The following is a 21462-nucleotide window of genomic DNA, read 5'->3' as shown; positions in this document are numbered from 1 at the left end:
AAATCGGCTGGTTCCGAGAGGGGGGTCCTAAAAGTGTTCTTCTTGGCTTTTGGCAGCCACTGGCCCTCAACTCCTTCAAGTTCGAGGCAGATGTGCACCCGTCCACTTGTGGTGGAGAGACAGATGACTGTGACCGACAGACCCTCTTGCATGTTTTCCTCCAGCGAGCCCTCATCGTCCTCACCCGTCATGAGATCATCCATGTCGAGTTTGGCCGGAATAACGAGCAAATCTGTCACATCCAGATCATCAATTTGTTCGCCGGCATCGAATTGAAACGGGCCTTGTAGTCTGGGGATGGCGCTGGGATTCGTAGGACGGGTTAGAATCTCCATGTCGGATAAAGGACCTGAATCCGCTGAGACCCCGAGAGGATCTTGGCTGTCGATCTCCTTGAGCCACTCGTACTGTTGTCGACAGGCTATCAATTCGTCCTCCGATTCAAGTGGGTCTTCCTCAACGGCAGCCAGTTTGGGAACGATGGCAGCGGAGAGGGACGGTATCGTAGTCGGAGGAGCCTGCCATTTGGAAGGTAACAGAGGGCACAGAGCATATATATCTCCCGGTCTCATCGCGACCCAAAGAGTCATCGGTGCCCATGCATCTTCACCCTCCTGACCGGTACCTCCGAAGCATGCCGAAGCGACCTCCATATCGAAGGAATCCGCAGAGAACCCTTTGTTTTTCCCAAATCCTAACGGCGAAAAATCCTCGTCCGAGGATGTTCCGTCAACCAGCTTTTTCAGATCGATTGCCAGGGTTGGTTGATCAAATGACCAGTGATTATTCCGATCCAACTCCCACACACGAACAGCGGCATCGGCGGTGACAGTCACGATGCAAGCTCCCAGATTCGTATGTACACCCAGCGGATGCCATAGCGCCGACACCACGGGAGACTCGGGAATGACGTGAGTTGTCGGGCCAAGCTGGTAGGTCTTCAAGCGGATCGGAGAGGAATCGTTGGCTGAGAGGTGCGATGAATCCGGCAAAACTGCGATATGAACCGTATGCGCCGTAACAATCGCCATAAACGCGCCGTTAGGGGAGACGACCAACTGTCTAATCTGGCCATAGACTGGGACGGTCAGGACCTGGTGCTGTCAGTTATATCGCGATAGTGAAAATGCGCAGTTGTAATTCTTACTCTGTAGTGTTCTCGCGCTTCGACACTTTCCTTCGTTGAAGGCTTCCCTTTCGACTTCAGACGCGTCTGCCATTCATCTTTCAACGTCGCCAAGTTTGACCACCGGATCTGGTTGTCGACCACCGCGAAGACTTCGGTTCCTCGGCGCGCCAGGGTCCTTTGCGGGCCTTCATAGCTCTCCTTCTTTTCGTCCCCATTCTGTGAGTGGGCAGCAGCACCTGCGGAGGTTTTTCCGGTGAAGAAAGAGGCGGCTGGCGAGGGTCTGCATAGCCAGGGCGGCGTGTGGCTGATGACCTTGGGCATGTTTGCGACGGAGCAGATAGGAAATGAACAGTCTGGTAAAGCTGGAAAACAGAAGGACCGCTCTGCCCTATGCAGTCATTCTCATAACAAACAGAGATTTGCTTGAGCTGTCACCAGAGCAAGAGACGCTCTGGTAAGTGGGTGCGAGTTGAGCCCGCCTGGAATTTTGGGCGACCTGCGGAGCGGAAATGGAGGATGACGCTCCACGCGACTTGCGCGCCAAGCCAGGAGTCCAGCTACCCGGACTCGTTCTTCAATGACCTGCCCGGCCTCACCCTTCACCATCGGTTGCCAATCCCTCGACAGGTGACATGCAGAAGACTCAGAACACAGTTGAACGGCTCGACAAGCCGAGCGCGTACTATCTCGGCAAGGTTCGTTGGCTGGACACCCTTCAAGCGCAACATTTAGAGACAGCGTCCTAACATGTTACAGAACAAACGGCGCAGGCTCAACCCAAACTCAGATCAAGATGGCGACAAGATTGAAGACCCCCTAGTTTTGCTGCAAAATGCCACGACTCTTTACGTGGGAAATCTGTATGTCGGGGACCTCCCGTCTTTGGATCGATAGACTGCTGACCGCGATGGTAGCTCCTTTTACACAACAGAGGAACAGATCCACGAGCTATTTGCCAAGTAGGGTTTCTCCCTCTCTCTCATGTCATTGATCGCCAAGACTGATCATACGTTCAGATGCGGCGAAATCAAACGCCTGGTAATGGGACTCGATCGCTACGCTAAGACGCCTTGCGGATTCTGCTTTGTGGAATACTACACTCATCAGGATGCTCTAGACTGTCTGAAATACATCGGGGGGACAAAGCTGGATGAAAGAATCATCCGGACAGATCTCGACCCAGGCTTCCAAGAGGGGCGACAATACGGGTGCGTGAGATATTTTCGAGCCATGGAAATGATGTCCAGCTAACTATGGTCCGCAGGCGAGGAAAGTCTGGCGGCCAAGTCCGCGACGAGTATCGGGATGAATACGACCCGGGACGAGGAGGCTATGGTCGGTCTGTCATGGAACAGCGCAGAAGAGAGGAAGAAGAGTACGGAAAAGGTAGGTAGAGAAGGAGGAGGGAATTGGTTTATTATGTTGTACTGTACAACTGGCGTTCCACGGGGGTTTCTCTATTTTACAGGGTGAAGAAAAAAAAATCTATATCTGATACCCAATACAAACGATTTTCGGTTCTTCTATCCCGTTCACCTTAATGGCAAGCTGTTAGCATCTCGTCTCTTTTTCACTGCGTCCTGTACCTGGCGCAGCCACCACAAGTGGATTCTCGGATCGTCGGTCAATTCCGGGTGGAAGCTGGTTCCGAAGACATTGCCCTGTTTGACAGCAACAATATCTCCCGAGTCCTTCTCGGCATCGATGTCGACCCCAGTGGTTTCTGCCAACCTGGCAGCTCTGCCGGGCAACTTGGCAAGCACTTCCACATGGTTTTCCATCGCTTCCCGTGCGACCTGGTCCAAGGCCTGCCGCGACGGCGCTACCACGGTCTCCTCACGCTGGTTCTCCTCGACCTGGATCCCTTCTCGACTCGGCAGAATCTTCTCGACCACCGGCGCCCGGATAAACACTCCATTGAAAGGCTCGGACGGTTCTGAGCCCGCAAGGAAAGGCAGCTTCAACGGCGCCTGGAAACTTTCCGTCTGGCGGCCGAAGTGGTTCCGATTCACCCGGACATCGAGCCCACCGATGAGCTCCTGGCCTCCTTGCTTTGTGCGATTTGCGGATTCGGCGAGGAGAATCAGCCCAGCGCAGGTGCCCCAAGTTGGTTTGCGATGAAGCCTGCGCTCGAAGCAGCGTGAGCAAAAAAGCCAGGAATTGCCACGTGAGACAGATGGAAAAGGGGACGCTGTATACTTACTTTACAAAGTCTCTCAGAGGTTCGAGCAGATTGGAGCGGGCTGCAACCAAGGAGATGGTGGTACTCTCGCCTCCAGGCAGGATCAGCGCATCACAGCGGTCGAGCTCCGCCGGGGTGCGGACCTCGATAAACTCCCATTGCGAAGGGGGGATGTCCTGGGGCTGGGTCAGGAGCTGCGATGCCTGTTTGAGGAGCTGGATGTGTTCGTAGAAGGCGCCTTGCAAGGCGAGGACGCCGACGGTGACCTTGCTCATTGCCTGTTCTCTTCAATGGATCGTAATGCAGTCGTACAGTCCGTTCTGCGGCCTGAGTCATCCCATTCCCCGCCTTCGCCGCCTTTTTGGCCTCGGATTCTGCCACCGCCTGGATCAACGAAGATCCGGAGGCACAAGCAAACAATGCAAATCCGTGGGGGCTGTCGTCGAGGAGGGCTGACTGTAGTACAGCATCTCGTTCTTTTCAGCGTCGATGTTGAGCTGTAGCTCTTTTGTTTTATGTTCTGTCGTGTATATGAATGTTGATGGTTCTAGAATGCGTGGTTATGAGACTTGCTGTGAACGGTGTTTGTTCGACTCCTACAGAAGATCTACTACTCCAGTCGATAAGAACTGGGCCTTGAATTCCTATCTTGATACCCAATTCCCTTGCATATTCATTGATTAGAGCAAAAAAAAGGACACATTTCCAAGATGGCACCTCGAGAGAAATCTCTCACAAGATGGTACATTGACACGCGACACTTGACTGCCACAACCTCCTCGCTGCCACTGCTGGAGACCCTGCAGCCGGACGACCAGCAGACAGTGCAGAAATTCATCCGTCTGGAGGACCGACACATGTCGCTGGCCTCGTATCTGCTGAAATACCTCTTCATCCACCGCACATGTCGCATCCCGTGGAGCGAGATCACAATCAGCCGGACGCCGAAGCCGCATCAGCGGCCGTGCTTTATCCCGTCGTGTCGCACGCGAGCGGACGGGAGTGAGGTTCCGGATGTCGAGTTCAATGTCAGTCACCAGGCGTCGTTTGTCGCGCTCGCGGGGTGCATTATCCCTTCATCTTCGTCAGCAGCGTCCCGGAGCCCTGGTGCAGCTGCTGCAGCTGCAGCAGAGACTCTTGACCGTCCATCGATATCATCATCTGTAACAACACCACCACCACCAGCACTACCCCAAGCCGTCTTCACCAACCCCCAGCCATCAGCCGCCCCTATCCCGTCCATCCCCCAACGTCGGAATCGACATCACCTGCGTGAACGAGCCCTCTCGACGGCGACGAGATTCCATCACGACGGAAAAGGCCCTAGCCGAGTTTGTCGACATCTTCGCCGAGATCTTTTCCCCACGGGAACTCAGCACAATCAAGCAAATTCCCCTGGACAGCCGCAGCAGCCCAGAGAAACTCCAGGAGGCGATAAAATCGCGCGTGCGCCTCTTCTACGCCTACTGGGCTCTCAAAGAAGCCTACATCAAGATGACGGGCGAAGCGCTGCTCGCGCCGTGGCTGCGTGAGCTAGAGTTTACGAACGTGGTTGCGCCGGAGCCCGTCAGTTCGACATCCTCTTCTTCTCCCTGGAGTAAGCCCTACAAAGGCGTACAAACCTGGCTGTACGGGAAGAGAGTCGATGACGTGCGCATCGAGCTCGCCGCGTTCGAAACGGACTATCTCGTCGCGACAGCCGCGCGGGGGGGTAGATTCGGAGCGAGGGGTCATCATCATGCCAGTAATAATAATAATACTGTGCCCGATGACGGTAATGATGATTCTGACCCGTGGAAAGATCTCGAACAAATCGATATTGAGAGGGATATCACTGCCTGCGCGAAAGGGCATTGTCATTGTTTGGATTGATTGGGTGTCGGTCGACTGGTTACTTGATTCAGTAATTACTGTCGTATATGCAGGCATGTGCACATATGTATGTACAGCACAGTACATATGTATATAATCATGAGCGACGACAGTATAGAATTGCTTGTGACTTACATGCATGAATGTGGTCATGTCCTGGTGCATCCTGAACCTTGTATATATATAGTTTAGTGTACAGTTTTAAGTTATGGATGAATGGCCGAGCATCGACATGATGATAACTCATTTAATGATATGTCGCTGATTCTATTGACCTATATATGAAAAAAGGGAGAGAACAGACCTGAAGGACAGTAAAAACTAACATGGATTTGAGCTTATGTATATACAGATTAGCAATGGTGCAATTATTTACACTACTCTGAATTATGCACATTGAAGGAATAAAGCTTAGGGCATGGAATAACACTCAAGTCCATCCTCAACATCCTCGAAACTCATCATTTACGCAACTTCAGCCTTGCAAGCTCAGTCTTCAGTTTTGCAACAAACCGTTTGATGAAACCCCGCACTCGCCTCCGACTGGTGACGTTTTTCTTGGGAGCTGCCGGCGATGCAGTGGCATTCGCACCACCGACAGCAACGGTAAGCAGCTGCGGGTTTGGGTCATAGACACTTCCTGATTGATCAACACCATTGCTAGGGCCCACGTCATCGTAAGGGAATGCGTAGCCGCGGCCGTCAAGGTAGGTGGCGTGCAAGATCCTCGCGTAGTGATTAGTGATGCTGTTCTGGTAGTAGGTGGACACCACCTCATCGTCTGGTTGATCGCTGTCGATCAACAGAGTCGACCTGTTGAACGCCGCTGCCAGGCGAGCCGTGATGGCATCAATCTCTGCATTACCCGTCGGCGCAAACGGGCCACTACTGCAGCTGAAGATGTCCGCAGTAGAAGGCTGAGAATAGGTCGTCACCCCAGAGAAGTTCAAAACCCCGTTGGAAACCGTTCCAGTAACAGTGCCGGAAGATGTCTGGGTATCGACGCTCAAGGTTGCGCTGGCATACTTCGACCAGACCTGGTCCACGTACGGTTGATAATATCCCGAGAACAGCGAGCTGTTCATGATGATACCCGTGTTCGGGCTCAGGGCCCGGAGATTGGCCCCATTCAGAGTAACAATCAACTGATCCCAACCCGCGTTGTCTTGTGCATTCTGGGCCGTCAGAGCAGAACAGATCGTATCGAGCCCGTTCGATGGCAGACCGGAGACGTGCTGAGTGGCACCCGATGTGTTGGTCAGCGTCAGCGAGATCGGAAGGCTCACAAAGTCGACGTAGGAAATGTTGGCATAGAGTTGCGCGCTGTTGAACGTGAACTCGCAAAAGTCCCAGTAAACGTTGTAGTTGGGATCCGACTTGTTCGACACCGACGGCTCTACGAGGGCCGGACCAGGGTTCAAATAGAACGTCAGCGTGCTGTCTCGCGAAAACCACAGTCGGGCCCCGGCCAGGTGCGGGATGGTTACGGTCACCGTGTTACCGGGCGCTCCCAAGGGGATGGCACAGTTGGCTCCCAGAGGAGACAGGGTTGAAGACGGCGACGACGGATAATAGGGAGTCTGGCCATCGGATTGCAGGAGGAAAAGAGCGTTGTTGTTGTCGATAGCCAGGCCAGTAATGTAAGCATACACCGTGCTTGACGAGGTCTGGTTCTGCAGAGCAATGTTCAAAGTCGAGCTGGTAGTGGCCTTGACGGTGCTTTCCGTTTTGCTGCCCTCCCGAGGGCTGGTGAGGATATTGGACGTCTTTTGGAGACGGAGCACGTCTTCCAAGGTCGCCATCTTGAGCCAATCAAGAGTCAAGAAATCGATGAGCCCTAGATAAGCCAAGAAGAGAAAGATCACACACAATAGTAAATCGGGAAATTTATTGAGAGAGAGGGAAAAGGCTAGGGTCCGACCTGACTGGTCTTGCAGGGTAGAGTGAGGAGTGACTTCCAAAGCTAGACACCTGTCTCACCTTGAGGGAAAGATCGATACAAATAAGTACCCCTGGGAAGTCACATTGAGCAACTGTTTCTGGAGGAATGACTCAAGCATCCTTGGTCAATGTGATGAATGACCGGATCTGATGACAAGGCATCGATGTTGCATCCCAGGGAATCGATGCAAATAGAACGTATCTAGGCATCTGGGAGTGCATCAAATGTAGGATAGCGGACACCATCGAGGACGTTGCAGCAACACATCCATGGATAGATCGGAGGAAGGGCAAATAGCATATCGGGATATTGTATGATTGGACTGACTGGCAGCCACAGAAGGGACACGAGTGACTCGCTGAATGGCAGATGATGCTAGGGCTGGCATGCTATTTCTTCGTTTCACTGGGTACGCCGTACACTCCTGGAAAGCACGGTGAGTGACGCCTGACTGTCTCTCCATATGATCTCTCGACCGGGGATGCGGTGCAATGAACGGGGTGCGAAGTGTGGAGCACGGCCTCGTGATCGGGTCATTTCGATGCTGCCTTTTCTGGATGAATCAGAACGCCTCTCCGCACTTGGATCGCAACAGTTCCTAATACAGGGTTAGTCATTTTCTAGGCAGAATAATGGTTTTCCACGGATAATCGACAGCCAAAGTAACCCAAATTTCACTTTACCAACAAGTGTAAGAGAAACCGGCAATGGATCAGGAGGCAGACATGTACAGCAGGCATAGTAAAAAGTAGACATTTGTTTATGTACTCAACGAGTAGGCAACGGTTCACAGGAAATGAAATGGGGGAAAAGAGCACACAAGGATCTAGCAATCTAGTATGCTGGATTTCAACGACTGTCCGAACGATATATATTTTCCGATATTGCCCCCAAAGTTGTTGCCTTTTCGGCAGTCACATGATGAACTCGATATCATGGCAGTTGATTCTCACTTGCATTGTAAGTCCTGTTCAGTGGATATGGCTCCTTCGATTCTTCTTTCTATTTATTTCTATTCCACAGTCTATTCTCATTTCAACCCTCGACGAGTGATTCTTGCTGTCAACAGTCATTGATAAATATCTTGATAATAATTATCGTAGATACAGACACCGTCCTGAGCAGGACAGGATGGAAAGACAAAAGGAAGCCCGAACCGAGCTCCCCTAATCTTTGATAAGACAAAAATAGCTTTCTGGTACAAGGTCTTTCTTCGGTCACATCCTTCACGAAGAAAAGTATTCTTCCCCATAAATATAAATCTGTTCAAGGTCTTGCCAAATTTGTCTATGTCACCGTCAACACATTCTATGCATGGTCTCTATGTTTGATGATCATCATGGCGTCGTTTATACGTTCGTTCACCTAGATTGGCCACCCTATCGGTCACTCAGATCTCGACAGCCGTTGAGGAACCGCGGAGAGAGCCGTCGACCTCTTGCTCGTCCTTGTTTGACATCTCAGCCAGGACCTTTAGCATAGCCTCATGGGTGCTCTGCGTCAGCTGATCAACGTCTGCCGCGGTCAGGTTCTTCGTCTCGATCGGAGGGAGAACTGTCCAGGTTAGTGTCAGTACTAAGTATCTTCCATGACGCAAACAGGGGACTAGACACACCCTTCACTTTGATGGTGCCAGAGTTGAATCGAAGGTCCCGGATATTCAGAACATGCGAGTAGTTCTCCGTGACAACCGGTACGATCGGCACGCCCGCCTGGATCGCCAAGTGGAAGGCGCCTTTCTTGAAGGGCAGCAGCTCCGGTTTGGTTGTGTAACTCCGCGTCCCCTCGGGGAAGATGAAGACACTCTGTTTGTACGTGCGCATCTCCTTGGCGGCACCGTCAAAGGCCTTCACAGCCGTCTTTCGGTTCGCACGATCGATGAAGACGGTTCCCGACAGCGCCATAAACCAGCCAAGGAAGGGGACGTATTTCAGCGATTTCTTCGCCGTCACACTGCAGTATGGAGGGAAGATGGTGCCCAGCATCAGGACATCAAGTTCGGTCTGATGGTTCCCAATGAACACCGCAGGCCGGGTCGACAAGTATTTCTGACCCTCGACGATATCAAACCGCACGCCGGTGGTAAACCACATCACCCACTTGAAGCTCCGTGCGGTGGCCCATTGAGACACCCGTCCATAACCAACGAGGCGAAGAACGATAGAGGCGACGACGCCATAGGTAGCGCAGACCAGCAGAGAAGCGTAGGACGCCAAACACCGAGCGAAGAATCCGGCACGGGGAACTTTGACCGACAGTGAGAAGAGGGAGGCAGTCACAGCGACGTAGGAGGTAACGCCGGTGACGATGTACGAGAGGATCGACATGGCTGCCAACCGTCGTCTCACACCTCCGCGAAATCAAGAGAGAACCAACAGTTGTAAATGGACGCTGGTCTAGACTTGTCAACAGCTGAACCAACGAATCCCACCTTTCTCATAGGGGGGAGAAGACGTTCGAACTCCGCGGTCGATTCCCCGTGTCGCTCGGGAAAGATCAGTGTCAGGGTGCGTGGAGGAATTGGATCGATCAGGTAACAGGCGCAACTCAGAACCGAATCGACAGCCCAAGGGCCATGATGTGACGGTGTGGGGGCTCGCCTGACAGGGTGAAGAAAGGAGGTTGAGGGCGGAAGAGAAGTCAGAGGCGCTGCCGAAGAGAGACAACTGACGTAGGCCGTGCGGCCCGCCTCTTAGTATGCTGCTTATTTTTTTTTCTCAACAATCCGTTGGTTGAACCACTGATCTCGTGGCTCACCGCCTTCACGAGGGGCGAACATCTCTATCTTTCACCACGTCAAGTCATCCAGGAATTGACTGCAGTCGACGGTTGTCCCCACCTGGATGAGGAAGATTTCTCCGAAATACGCGATGACACACGTTAGCAACATGCGGGGAATGAGCACCCCGGCTGGCGCTAATGCGGATGATTTCTGGTCTGCCTGGCAGGGAAATGTTTCGTCATCTATCACGCTGCTTGTGACCAGGGTAATAATCACGAGGACTATCGGAGAGATCAGGAGATACAGTTTAGTTCATACAGGAATAGCAATTGCAAGGGTCCAGAATCTTGGAATCGTTCTCAACAAACCACGCGTTATCTGGCGTCATTTTTTTTCCCCGACGTAATTACGATATACTACGTCCGATGTAACTCGGAATACTCAGAAATCATCACTAAGGGCTTGCGGGCATGACAGCCTTGCATTCATGGGCAAAACCAGATCCCAGGGTTTCATCATCTCATGTACTGTACATCTAGAGTAGCCACGAGGGAAGCGACAACAGCAAAAGACTAATAATTAATGTACAGAAAACAGGAACACGAGATGTTTATGCGGAAAGTCTCGTGTCCAATGCAAACCACATCGTTAACCAATTAATCCCAACTCCGCACCAATGCTTGTATGCTCTGAAAAAAAAAGGCCCAATAACGCCAAACCCTCCCCATGCAAAGAGAAAACAAAATTAGCCCACTTGATGCGCGCTGAAATTAGCTGCAAGAAAAAAAAGAACAAAAACAGATTTGTATCTATGGGGATGCAAGAGGATTATGACTGTTCACGTCATATCTTCCTCGTCTTCTTCTTCGTCATCCAAAGATTCCATGGCGTCCTTGATGTATTGTGCCGCCTGGAGAGGAGTTTGTCAGTAAATGGTTTCTGCTAATCAATATTCTTTCAACTTACTTTAGGATCAAGATTCAGGGCCGTGGTAAAATGCTTAATCGCGTTGGCCTTGTCGTGCAGCATCTTGTATAGTTTCCCGAGAAGATAGTGGACATTAGCCTCATCGGGAGCGATATCTTTCAGGATCTTCAGTTCAGCCAAAGCCAACTTGAGTTCTTGTAATTTCATCAAGGCGCGCGCCTTTCTGAATCGCGCCAGCACGGATTGCGGCGCCAGAGAAGCAGCACGGCCGTATTGAATCAACGCGGCTTTGGGATTGTTCATCTTTTCCAGCACTAGACCAATGCAGCAAACCAAGACCGCATTCGTCGGGTTGATACTAGCTGCATTGCGGAAATGCTGCTCGGCAAACTCGAGTTTGCCCATCTTCTCATACACAGTACCAAGTCCATACCATGCATTGTAATGCCGGCTATCGGCGCTGATGCCGTGTCGATAAGCATCCAAAGCTTTGTCGTATTCTTCATTGGCCACATATTCGTGGCCCTGAAGAGTAAATGCGTACGCGAATTTGGGATCCAGCTGAGTTGCACGCTTGAAGCATTTCAAGGCTTGATCGTGGTCACGTTGATGAGAGAACGAATTGCCTACTGCACACCAGGCCTGAGGCGATAATCGATCAATCTCCATCAGCTCGTGAGCCAGATATGCCAGTTCCACGTCGTTCTTTAGGTGCCATAACACCGTCGAGTAAATTTCCATGTCCTCCACACGCGAGGGAGCCAGAGTCTTCACTCTAATGAAGTACTTCTCAGCTTCCGAATACATTGCTTGTTCGTAATACGCTCGTCCAATCTGTGCAAGAACCCACGGTGTTTCCCGTTGGCTCTGAGGGAGTGAATTGAAGGTCTGAATAGCATCCTGACACTTATAACGACTCAATGCGAAGTGTCCAGCGGCGAGCTTCGAAAAAAGGTCCAGTAACCAGGAAAGAGCCTCGATCTCCTTCGACTTGTCCACGGCCGCACTCTTGGAATGGTTATTACCGGCCGCATTTTGGGATGCAGCCGTCGGGCGATGCTCTTTGCCATCGGCGTCGGGTCCATCGGTAACAGGTTTCCGGTTCCCGCTCACAACACGGCCAACCGTCGATGTGGTCGTCGTGCGTCCCTTCGTGCCCGTAGCTCTTACTTTTTTAACCTCCCTCCCTTCCTTGGCCCCCAAGGCTGTAGTAGCGAGCTTGCTAGTCGTCGGCCTTATTTGATTGAACAGTCGCACGCTTCGGCGTTGAGGCGCGCCTGGCTCTGATGGCTGTGGTGGTGCTGGGTGAGCGACCTGGCCCGAAACCGTTCGCTTGCGGTCCCCAATAGCGGGAGCAGGTGCAGGCTCTTTTTCAACGTGAACGGTATTCGTCTCATCAAGTTCTGCTTTAGACCTGGTCTTCGACTTCAAGGTCGTAGCTTTCATCTTCGGGGGTGGATCGACGTATTCCACCTGCTGTACGGTCCTGTTCTTTCTCGCAGGAGCTAGTGGAGGTTCCCAGGTATCCGTCGTCCCGTTGGCCATACGCAGCTCATCAGAGTCGTTTTGGGTCACTGGGGTTTCTGACCCTTCATGAATACCTCCAACGGATGCGACACTGACGGTGCTTCCGTTCAGTTTCTCCCAGAGCGCTGAACTGCCGTACGAGGTACCCGGCTCGCCTTTCGACGCATTCGATGTGAATGGATCGAGATTAGGATTAACATTTAATTGAGTCTGTAGCGGCCCACTCGTCGGGACACTTTTCTCAGATAGAGAGACTGATTCTCCCTGCGGTGATGCTGAGAGCATAGCCACCAATTCGGGAGTCAACTTGTAGATATTCGGCACACGGACGTTTACCCCTTGAGAACAGTCAGTTATATTACGAGAATGGAGGGTACTTCGTGGACACACCAGTCTCACAGAGACCGAGAAATGCATCCCACATGAATGGGTTCAGCTTCAGCGCCTCAACGTAGCATTCTACAGCCTTGTTGAGGTCCTTGTGGGCCTGCCAGAGCTTACCCTGCAGGCAGAGAACCGCTGCTGCATCAGGTAGATGTTGCCTGCGGGTCTCGCTGTGTTTATCTTATTTTCACAATCAAATTAGTTTTCTGTCAAGAAATCATTTTCGGACACCAGTGTTGGGGCTGCTTACTCCAATTATTTTTCGAAGCCCAAAGACTTCTGCTTCTTTCTAAAGCTGTGATGCCTTCGATATACTTGCCCAAGTCCAAGCATGCCTGCGCGTAGACATATGAGCAGCCCACATGAGTTCCCCTAGAACCAGAATTCCTGCTGTATTCCCAAGCCGCCTTGGGCTGACCGTTCTGGAGGTGGCACAACGCGAGTAGATATGAAGCTTCGGATGATCGGGGTTCGTACGCGTGAAGGCGACCTGCAATAAATAACGCGTTGCGGACGAGGTTATTATCGAGGTGATAATAAATGAGCTGCCTCAGCTGGCTGGATATGTGAGGGGTAGAAGGTGCCATCGTGGAGGCTAGACGATAACTGCCGATGATGCCGATATGTCCAGAAATAATGGAATACTTAGAGCTAAGAGAAGGATAAGAAAAGTCGAGGCGATAGTCCGCAAGAGAGGAGCATCAGGCGAACTTGGAGGATACGGCGTTCAGGTTGCGCGTTCAAGAGGTAACGCTGCTCGAAAGGAAGGGACGATGCGTGGGTTGGCCGTGTGTTTACCGACAGAGGATTTCGGAGGTTTGAAGTCTGCTCTGGCCGACACTTCACCCAGAATTCTTCCCACTTTCCCTTGACATTCAATTCGCTTGCGTTTCTGACTGGATCTGGAGTGGAGCAGAAAGCGAGGCGTCCACCCAGAGGTACCCCAAACCCAGGCGCTAGAACACGGTTAGAGAGCAAAAGATGGCATGTCGGTTGAGGACGGGAGGGAAGCGAGCTCGCGGAAGACGTGTTCTTGCGCTGAGGAGGGTGAATGGAGGGGCCAGAGGGTCGCCGATAACACACGTTCAGCTGAGGGTGCGTTGATCGACTCGTGATGTTTTGGAGATCTGGTGCATGCGGTGGCTGGTGGAGAGGCGTGTGGCGGCCGGTCGAGGCTTTGTCGTTGTGGTGGGCAACGCCCGTTCCCTTTCCCATCCGATTGGAAAGAAAGCTCCTAACGCTCTCCGCAACAGCTGCTTCCGGCCGATGCAGCCACGTCGAGAAAATATACAGACGAGCTTGTTTCTCCGTATTGGGAAGTGCCATGCTCTCTTTTTGCTCTCCTCCTTATGTTGATGCGCTCGTAGCAATTGGTCTTTTCTCTTTCTGATTGGCAGGGTATCTTTTCCGGTACCGTTGAATAATCGATCTCCTACTACTTTCTACCGAGTTCGGATTATTATTCATTGACAATGGCTCAGGTAACATCTATACTTTCCCCTCCTCCTTGGAGAATAAAAAAAAGGCACCTTCATGTGGGCTGACCGTATACCCAGAAAGCAGCCAAATCCCTTGCTTCACGCAACTCCTCTGTTCTGCTTCGCACGCACCTGATTACGCTCGCGCTGCACACGATATTCCTCCTACTGCATTGGCTGTTCAATCGCCCGCGCTCTCTCCTGCCGTATTGCGTATTTACATTCCCAACCCTTGCGATTGAGTTCTATCTCGAGCGCCTTGGCCGTCCCCGCTACAACTCCGATGGTTCTCTTCGCTCCCCGGGCGAGGATCTCAGCGCGTCCGGCCTGACGGAGTACATGTGGGATGTCCTGTACTGGACCTGGGGCTGCATGGGCGCTGTATGCCTCTTTGGGGACCGCGCCTGGTGGTTGTGGATTGCCGTCCCGCTGTACTCGGTCTGGCTGGCGTGGACTACTTTTGCAGGTATGAGAAGTGGTCTGGCTGGATTGGGGGGTGCAGGCGATGCAGCTGGAAGCAAGAGGCAGAAAAAGTTAGAAAAGAGGGGTCAGCGTGTACAGTATCGGTAGATAGTCAGAACTTGCAGCGCTTCAAAACCGGAACAATGTGTTTCGACTTGACATTACACTTGCCATTGGACATGGACATTCGGAGCTGACCAAGGCACCTTATATTATTATAGTCGACTAGTGTAGGAGCAAAAGGACCTGCTATTTCTATACCTATGTAATCAAAAAAAGTGCAAACGCAGGACACCAAAAACTCTTTGGGCCACGCCTTGAAATAAGTGGTGCTAGACGTGATAGGGAATTGGAACTACATTGCACGTCTTTTTGTACTGTACAATAATAGATTGTACTGTACATTGTACACATTGTACTGTACGTACATACAAGACTGGATAATGACAAGAACCACAAGTCGGGGAGAGCTCAACAGGTAGCCGCTATAGTCACTCACTTGCCCGAGAAAGGCGAGCTTCAACTATTATTGAAAGGATTAGGAAAGATCCAAGTGGACTTGGGGTCCAGGTGGAAATAAAGCCTAGTAAATACTGTTTGTGAATAAATGTTACTGTACATGACTTGTGTGTCTAAAACAAATGCCTGTCAAGAGTAATGAGAAACAGAGAATAGACAAATGAACAGGCACAAAATAGCAGACGTAGGAGATCAGGAAGGGACCGCGCAGTGGATATCGTGAGTTCAAAACAGAGATAAATAGAGGGCGTAAAGGGTAAAGATTTCTCCATATCATGACAATTCCTTTTTTTTTCCCGGCTCTAGAAAGCCGCCATTACCTTCTGTACCGTCACTGAAAAATGGACACAACTATCTGACTTATTCACAATTCATCCTTAATTTTGCTCGCCGCACTGGTGGCACCACTTTGGTAATTATCAGCGACGGAAGCAGCACTAGAGTCGACTTCGGAAGCGTAATCATCTGCCTCCGAGGCCAGGTCCGAATGGCGAGCTTGGGCACTTTCCAGAGCGCCCTTTTCCTCTGGAGACAATACAGAAGATGCCCGTGAATGTAGATCGGAATAGGCGCTATTTATCACGGAACTAGCAGCAGAGACGTTATCTGCGACTGCAGACGTGACTGATGCATACGTGCCACTCGCGGTGCTGAAGGCCGACTCAGCCCGGCCCGTAGACGTACCATAGACGGCCGTGCTGAGAACGCTTTGAGCAGACGAAAATGCCTCATCGACCTGGGATCTAGCGGCCTCCACATAACCCGGCTGAGTGCCGTAGACAGCTTCGCTCACTTGCGAAGACGCAGAGGCGTAGGCATCATTTGCATAGCTAGATACTGATGACAAAGCTGCCGCTGGATAAGGCGTCTCGTACGCTAAGCGCAGTTTGCTCATGATGCTCTCAGTGAACTCCGGTTCTTTTCCGGCCATCAATTCGGAAATAAGGTTCTCAAGAGCCTCATATGGAACCGGCTGCTGCTGCACAGAAGGGGCTGGAGTGGCGTAAACCTGCTCACTGGCCCGCGAAATAAGGCTTTCCCAATTTTCGGATGCCTTACTGGCCGCCGCCTCCAGAGTTCCTGTGGGCGTTCCGTAAAGAGCGGAACTGGCAGAGGCCGACGCCAGTGAAAGAGACGTAGATGCTGCTGAGAGCGCCGCGCTATATCTCGAAGAGGCGTCATCAACGATGCTACGTGCAGGGTCTTCAGTTGTAGAACCCATGGCTGAGGTTACAGATGCCACAACAGCCGCCAGGCTGGCAGATGCCAAGGAGGAAGCCTGGCTATACTGAGACTCCGCTTCTTCCAAGAAATCTTGGAGGTGCGACGACGATGGAGTTGGGGTAGGAGCCCCAAAGACGGCCTGAGAAGCTGAATTAATGAAAGCGGTGTAGTGGTCATGTGCAAGTCCAACTGCCTCGTGGTAACGCCGCTCTGCATCGAGGAGGACAGGATCTTGCGCCAAGCCGGAGGACGAGGTTATTGATGACTTGAGACTTGCATATTGCGCAGAAGCGATACTCAGGCCTTCCTCTAGTCGTGACGAAGCAATGGATGAGATAGACTCAAGGGGACCGGTTGTCGTCTTTGTTGCAGGCGAAGGCGAACCGTAGAAAGCAGACGAAGCACTAAATAAAACAAAGGTCAGCTTTAAATACAAGCAAAATAAGTAAGACTATCCTTACGCTGCTACAGCTTGTTGGTATTTCTCGGAAGCAGCGCTGGCGAATTGTTCACCTGGGCTTGGTGTCGTGCCATACAAGACGCTAGAAGCTGCTGCAAGGGCGCGTGAGTACTGATCGCTAGCCACTGACGCCGCCTTGTCTCCAAAGTTGGGAGTAGATGATGAACCAAATAGAGCCTCGCTGACTGCTTTTGTTGCTTCAGCATAGCGTTCACCAGCCTCAGTAGCAAGATGCTGCATCTGTTCAGTAAATTTCTTCTCTTCGTCATAATCCACGACCTCGAGGATTGGTTGCTGCTCCGTCAAAACCTGGGCCGCCGCTCCTCCCCAGATATTACTACTGGGAGACTGTGACTCAGCAGAAGTCTCTTGGGTTGTGGATGATGCCATATCTGTTTCTGACAGGGACGTCGGAGAGGCGGCAGAAATCGAATCTTGATCAGTTAGTACCTCTTTACTAGCTGAGATGAGTTCCTCCGGTGGTGCCTGCGTTTGCGAGATCTCATTGTCGTTGGAGCTAACATCCTGTGTCTCTGAGCCGGGAATAGACGAAGAAATGTCAGCATCAGTGGCTTCTGAGGGTTCACCATCTCGTAGAATGGCTGACTGCGACTCTTCATCAAGTTGACTGGCATCCTCATCCACGGCCTCCACAGCGGGTTTCACGCGCGGAGGGGGAGGCTCGGTCCTGGTGTCAAAATTGTCGCTGACCTCGCGAGCTTCGATCTTCCACTTTCCAACTTCTCTGAGTCTGGTTAGTTCTTTAGCTGCATCTTCGGCAATTGCCATCCCACGAGATAAGATATCGTTTGCGATGGCTTTGGCTTCTTCGACCTTTTCGTGATTTAATCCAAAGTCGTGGACTTCACTCCGCCAATCATCAAACTGCTTTCTGACCGCGTGGTACTTTTCCCAGTCCTTGTAGGTAACACCATCCATCCACGCCCACCGCATACCAATTTCCTGCAGACCGAGATCCCGGATACTGTCTAGCACGTCGAGTGTAGACTCAGATGCAGCTGATACTCTGCGAATGAGCTCGTCTTCAAAAGTCTTGTGCCATTCTCTAACGGCATGGGCCCTATCCCTGATTGCCAACCCGGCCGATCTGACGGCTTTCAGCAAGTTGTCGATCGCATTCTCTTCTTCTTGTGGCGAGTCATCAGCCGGGAGAGAGTCGACTAGGGCGTTGATTTGCGTTTTGAGATTAGAGAATTCGTGATCCACGACTGTCTCCAAAACCTCCAGTAAAGATTCTCCATGCATCTTAGCGCCACTGTCCACCTGACTAGAGACAATTTCTTGAATTCGTTCCCCGAGATCCTCGACTCCTTTGTCGGCAGCAGCAGCGAATTTCTCTTGCCATACACGCAAATCGGACGCAATTTGCTCACGCGCTTGTGCAAACTTCTGCTCTGATGTCAAAGAAGTCTTTGTCTCAGCGGCATCACTAGTGGAACTGGACCTTGTCGTTTGAGAACTAAAGACGCTGTCTGACAATGCAGTAGGAGTGGATGTGGCAGATTCTTCGATTGAACTGATGATACGTCAGCGGATGAATGGAATCCTAACAGGCTGTCAATAGCTTACCTTTCAACCTCATCCATAACTGCTCTGTGCTTCTTGCCCTCGCGATAAGTTGCCAGCTTTTCGCCAATCTTGACCAGCTGAGGTTCAACATTTTCAGAGTAAAGACCGGTAATGCTGGGCCAGACGGTGCCCTTCACAAAGACTAGGAGTGACGACCACGTCTTTTTTGCCAATGGAACCACAGTGCCAGAAACGTCCTGCCCGGAAGAGTATGTCTTACCAATGAAAGGCTTAGACTGAACATAAAGAGGTAAAAGGTACTTATCCTTAACCGCTGCCATCTTGCTGCGCACAGTGTCTGAATACGGGGACACAAAAACAAGGGCTTGTTGGACGTATGGATCAACACGGGCTTTATAAATATCATTCACCTTGGCTTGTGCTGAGTACAACTGCGGCACAATGACTGCTTCCCATTGTTGGTGACTGTATTTGCCAGCCTGCTCCAAAGCAGGGGCTCCATACGTGTCATAGCCATGTTTGGCGATTTTGTACGCTGGAGTGTAGATCCGTTCATTAAAAGTATGGGCATAGGGTCGCATCAGTTCCACGTAAGGCGCAGCATATTTTTGGTAGTAAGGGTCGATATGAGGCTCAAGATGCGACCGGGCAATTAGGTACGGTTTGCAGACGCGCGGCGAAGACTCCTCGAGGTCGGAAAGATTCGATGGGCAGTGGAAGAACGGCGTCAGGACCACGTACCAGATACATAATCTTGAGGACAACCAAACAGTTAGCATAACTTTCAGAGTATACGCGTCATGACAGCAACGATAGGACACTCGTACCTGGCAATGAGCGCCAGAGACAACCGTAGGTAACTCCGCCGTGGTTTATCTCTCTTTCTGCGCTCTGTTTGTGTTTTGAGCCTGTCTTGCGAAGGCTCTTGCACCTTTCCATTCTCTACGACCGCCATCATCGAGTTCTGGGCGCAGCTGAGGCACCCGTATGGCGGTCTTCAGAGGATCAGGAGTTTTGTGTCGCCTCCGCGCAGACTACCACAGAGATGGAAATCTGAGCTAGTTCGATGAAAGATGAAGGGCGCAAATGTCGAATATTTGTCCATCAAGGATGAAAATAGCGACTAAAGATATCCTGGCTGGCACCCTGCCAGCGTAGGTGGAGTCGCGAAAGGTCCGAGGGCACTAGGATCGAAGCACGAGACGCGTGTTGGCGACACTAGGAATCGAAATTATACCCAAGCTTTAGCATCGCTTCGTAAACAACGGGATAAGAGCAGTGGAACTTGTAAGAAATAGCCGCTACTTTGCGTACAAGCCCAGACGGCGGAGGTATCAGGACATCGGATTAGGAATTTAATCTAGGAGGCCTTGTTTGCTAGGCTCCCTCAGGAAGCGCGATCTGTCCGCTGAGATCATAGCTCCTCCTTGGTGGCGTCTTCCTGGACGTGTTGTCAAGACCGGGCTGATACGGTATTGTCATTTTGCGTGCGGGGATTTCTGCCTTGGAAGCACAGGCGTCTTGTTCGAAGCGGTATTAATTACCGAAACTCTGATGATCCAGGAGGGGGGTCTGCTTAGTCATCCGACACCCATGGAGATAATTAGCTGACGCCGGTGGTTGACTTGCCACTGTTGCTTCTCTTGCTTCAGAGCATTCCAGTTGATTTATCTCAGTCTCAGCACGCAGACACCCATCGTCTATCTAATTTGCACAGAAGTTGGGATCCTTGTTTTCACAGTTGTCTGCCGCTTGGCCTCGCAACTCGCACGAAGCAGAGAGTTTGCCGTCGCCCATGGACAGTGTTCTTTAGCTTACGTGCTCTGCACCATTCTAGCAAGTGAGATGTTACCTTCCTGAACCGCTTCGAGATACAAGTCGATCGGGTGACTGCTCCTGTCACAGTCATCATGGAGGCTGAGGATGATCAGCGCCGTCCACACGGGGATCCCTTCCCGGATGTCATGAATGATCCTGCCTATGCCACAAATACAGATGCCAAAGGGAAGGGCTCAGATGAACCGGATACCTGCCGAATATGTCGTGGGGAGGGGTCCGAGGAAGAGCAATTGTTCTATCCATGCAAATGCAGTGGAAGCATCAAATTCGTCCATCAGGCCTGCCTGATGGAGTGGCTGTCGCATTCCCAAAAGAAGTACTGCGAACTCTGCAAAACGCCGTTCCGATTCACGAAATTATATGATCCCAATATGCCGGCCGAGCTTCCAGCACCAGTTTTCATAAAGGAACTTGCTCTTCATGGAGTCCGCACCCTGGTTACGTGGTTGCGGTTCCTGCTTGTTGCTTTCGTGTGGTTAGGATGGTTGCCATGGTCCATGCGAGCCATCTGGCGAGCCCTCTTTTGGCTTGCTGATGGCCGCTGGCCCAGTGGTGATAGTACTCAGCGGCCTGTAGCAGTACCTGCAGACTCGTTGATCATGCAGCTGGCAGCTAATGGGACAACTCCAGTGAATCATACATTGGCCTCCAACCATCCTGCTGTATCGACGGCCGCTCAAGCTGAGGCAAGCGCACTACCTCAGGTCCTGTCTCCGGTTTCGTCGATGCTCAATTTCTCGTCTACTGAACCTGTGGCGCTCACGTTGGCAAAACGAGCCTTTCTAAGCCTGTTTGTCCCTGTTGTTTCGTCGGGTTCCGGTACAACAAACTCAAGCCAGTTTAATACGACGATCTCTCCACGTCAGCGGCAACCTTCATGGCTGTCGAATGTCTCCTTTCTGAACTCGCTGACATCCTCCCCGACACTCAACAATATCGTTATTGATACGTTGGAAGGCCAGCTTATTACTTTGCTGGTGGTGATTTCTTTCATCCTCGTATTCCTGATTCGCGAATGGGTCGTTCAGCAACAACCAGCTGTCAATCTTGGCGAGGAGGAACGGGAGGCAGTTGTTCAGTTGATCGCAGAGAATCAGAACCGGGCGAACCAACAAGCAGAGGCCCCTGTAAACGGACAAGAGGCCCCTGTACGACCGAATGACGACAACTCTACAGGCACTCGGCCAGAGCCTGAAGCCGAGGTGAATGCTCCTCATCATGATCGCCAGCTTTCTCCAATGGAT

General features: G+C 51.5%; 8 protein-coding genes across 8 annotated transcripts; 2 read left to right on the top strand and 6 right to left on the bottom strand.

The window, feature by feature from the left end:
- T310_8031 (uncharacterized protein) lies at positions 1 to 1450 on the bottom strand (the record flags this gene model as incomplete). The annotated part of the gene is made up of 2 exons (XM_013469188.1): positions 1 to 1094; positions 1148 to 1450. Coding segments are annotated over 2 exons (1397 nt in total), but the record flags the coding sequence as incomplete, so codon positions are not given.
- A 1211-nt stretch (positions 1451 to 2661) lies between these two features.
- T310_8030 (Pyridoxine) lies at positions 2662 to 3586 on the bottom strand (the record flags this gene model as incomplete). Its single annotated transcript, XM_013469187.1, has 2 exons — positions 2662 to 3253; positions 3333 to 3586. 2 exons carry the CDS (start codon positions 3584 to 3586, stop codon positions 2662 to 2664), a joined length of 846 nt encoding a protein of 281 aa, XP_013324641.1.
- A 435-nt stretch (positions 3587 to 4021) lies between these two features.
- T310_8029 (4'-phosphopantetheinyl transferase NpgA) lies at positions 4022 to 5183 on the top strand (the record flags this gene model as incomplete). Its single annotated transcript, XM_013469186.1, has 2 exons — positions 4022 to 4339; positions 4497 to 5183. 2 exons carry the CDS (start codon positions 4022 to 4024, stop codon positions 5181 to 5183), a joined length of 1005 nt encoding a protein of 334 aa, XP_013324640.1.
- Positions 5184 to 5644: 461 nt separating this feature from the next.
- T310_8028 (glucan endo-1,3-beta-glucosidase) lies at positions 5645 to 6985 on the bottom strand (the record flags this gene model as incomplete). Its single annotated transcript, XM_013469185.1, has 1 exon — positions 5645 to 6985. The coding sequence occupies one exon, from the start codon at positions 6983 to 6985 to the stop codon at positions 5645 to 5647; it is 1341 nt and encodes a 446-aa protein (XP_013324639.1).
- A 1530-nt stretch (positions 6986 to 8515) lies between these two features.
- Positions 8516 to 9452, bottom strand: T310_8027 (1-acylglycerol-3-phosphate O-acyltransferase; the record flags this gene model as incomplete). The annotated part of the gene is made up of 2 exons (XM_013469184.1): positions 8516 to 8679; positions 8741 to 9452. The coding sequence occupies 2 exons, from the start codon at positions 9450 to 9452 to the stop codon at positions 8516 to 8518; spliced, it is 876 nt and encodes a 291-aa protein (XP_013324638.1).
- A 1233-nt stretch (positions 9453 to 10685) lies between these two features.
- T310_8026 (DNA-binding cell division cycle control protein) lies at positions 10686 to 13272 on the bottom strand (the record flags this gene model as incomplete). Its single annotated transcript, XM_013469183.1, has 4 exons — positions 10686 to 10757; positions 10814 to 12639; positions 12692 to 12865; positions 12936 to 13272. The coding sequence occupies 4 exons, from the start codon at positions 13270 to 13272 to the stop codon at positions 10686 to 10688; spliced, it is 2409 nt and encodes an 802-aa protein (XP_013324637.1).
- Positions 13273 to 15508: 2236 nt separating this feature from the next.
- Positions 15509 to 19334, bottom strand: T310_8025 (uncharacterized protein; the record flags this gene model as incomplete). The annotated part of the gene is made up of 4 exons (XM_013469182.1): positions 15509 to 16772; positions 16830 to 18365; positions 18419 to 19132; positions 19207 to 19334. The coding sequence occupies 4 exons, from the start codon at positions 19332 to 19334 to the stop codon at positions 15509 to 15511; spliced, it is 3642 nt and encodes a 1213-aa protein (XP_013324636.1).
- A 955-nt stretch (positions 19335 to 20289) lies between these two features.
- T310_8024 (RING finger membrane protein) lies at positions 20290 to 21459 on the top strand (the record flags this gene model as incomplete). Its single annotated transcript, XM_013469181.1, has 1 exon — positions 20290 to 21459. A coding segment is annotated over one exon (1170 nt), but the record flags the coding sequence as incomplete, so codon positions are not given.
- Between the last annotated feature and the right edge of the window lie 3 nt (positions 21460 to 21462).

The sequence above is a fragment of the Rasamsonia emersonii genome, assembly GCF_000968595.1.
Source record: "Rasamsonia emersonii CBS 393.64 chromosome Unknown ctg1118621760636, whole genome shotgun sequence".
NCBI classification, from domain to species: domain Eukaryota; kingdom Fungi; phylum Ascomycota; class Eurotiomycetes; order Eurotiales; family Trichocomaceae; genus Rasamsonia; species Rasamsonia emersonii.
The sequence above is the reverse complement of the archived record's forward strand: the minus strand, read 5'-3'. Positions and strand labels throughout refer to the sequence as shown.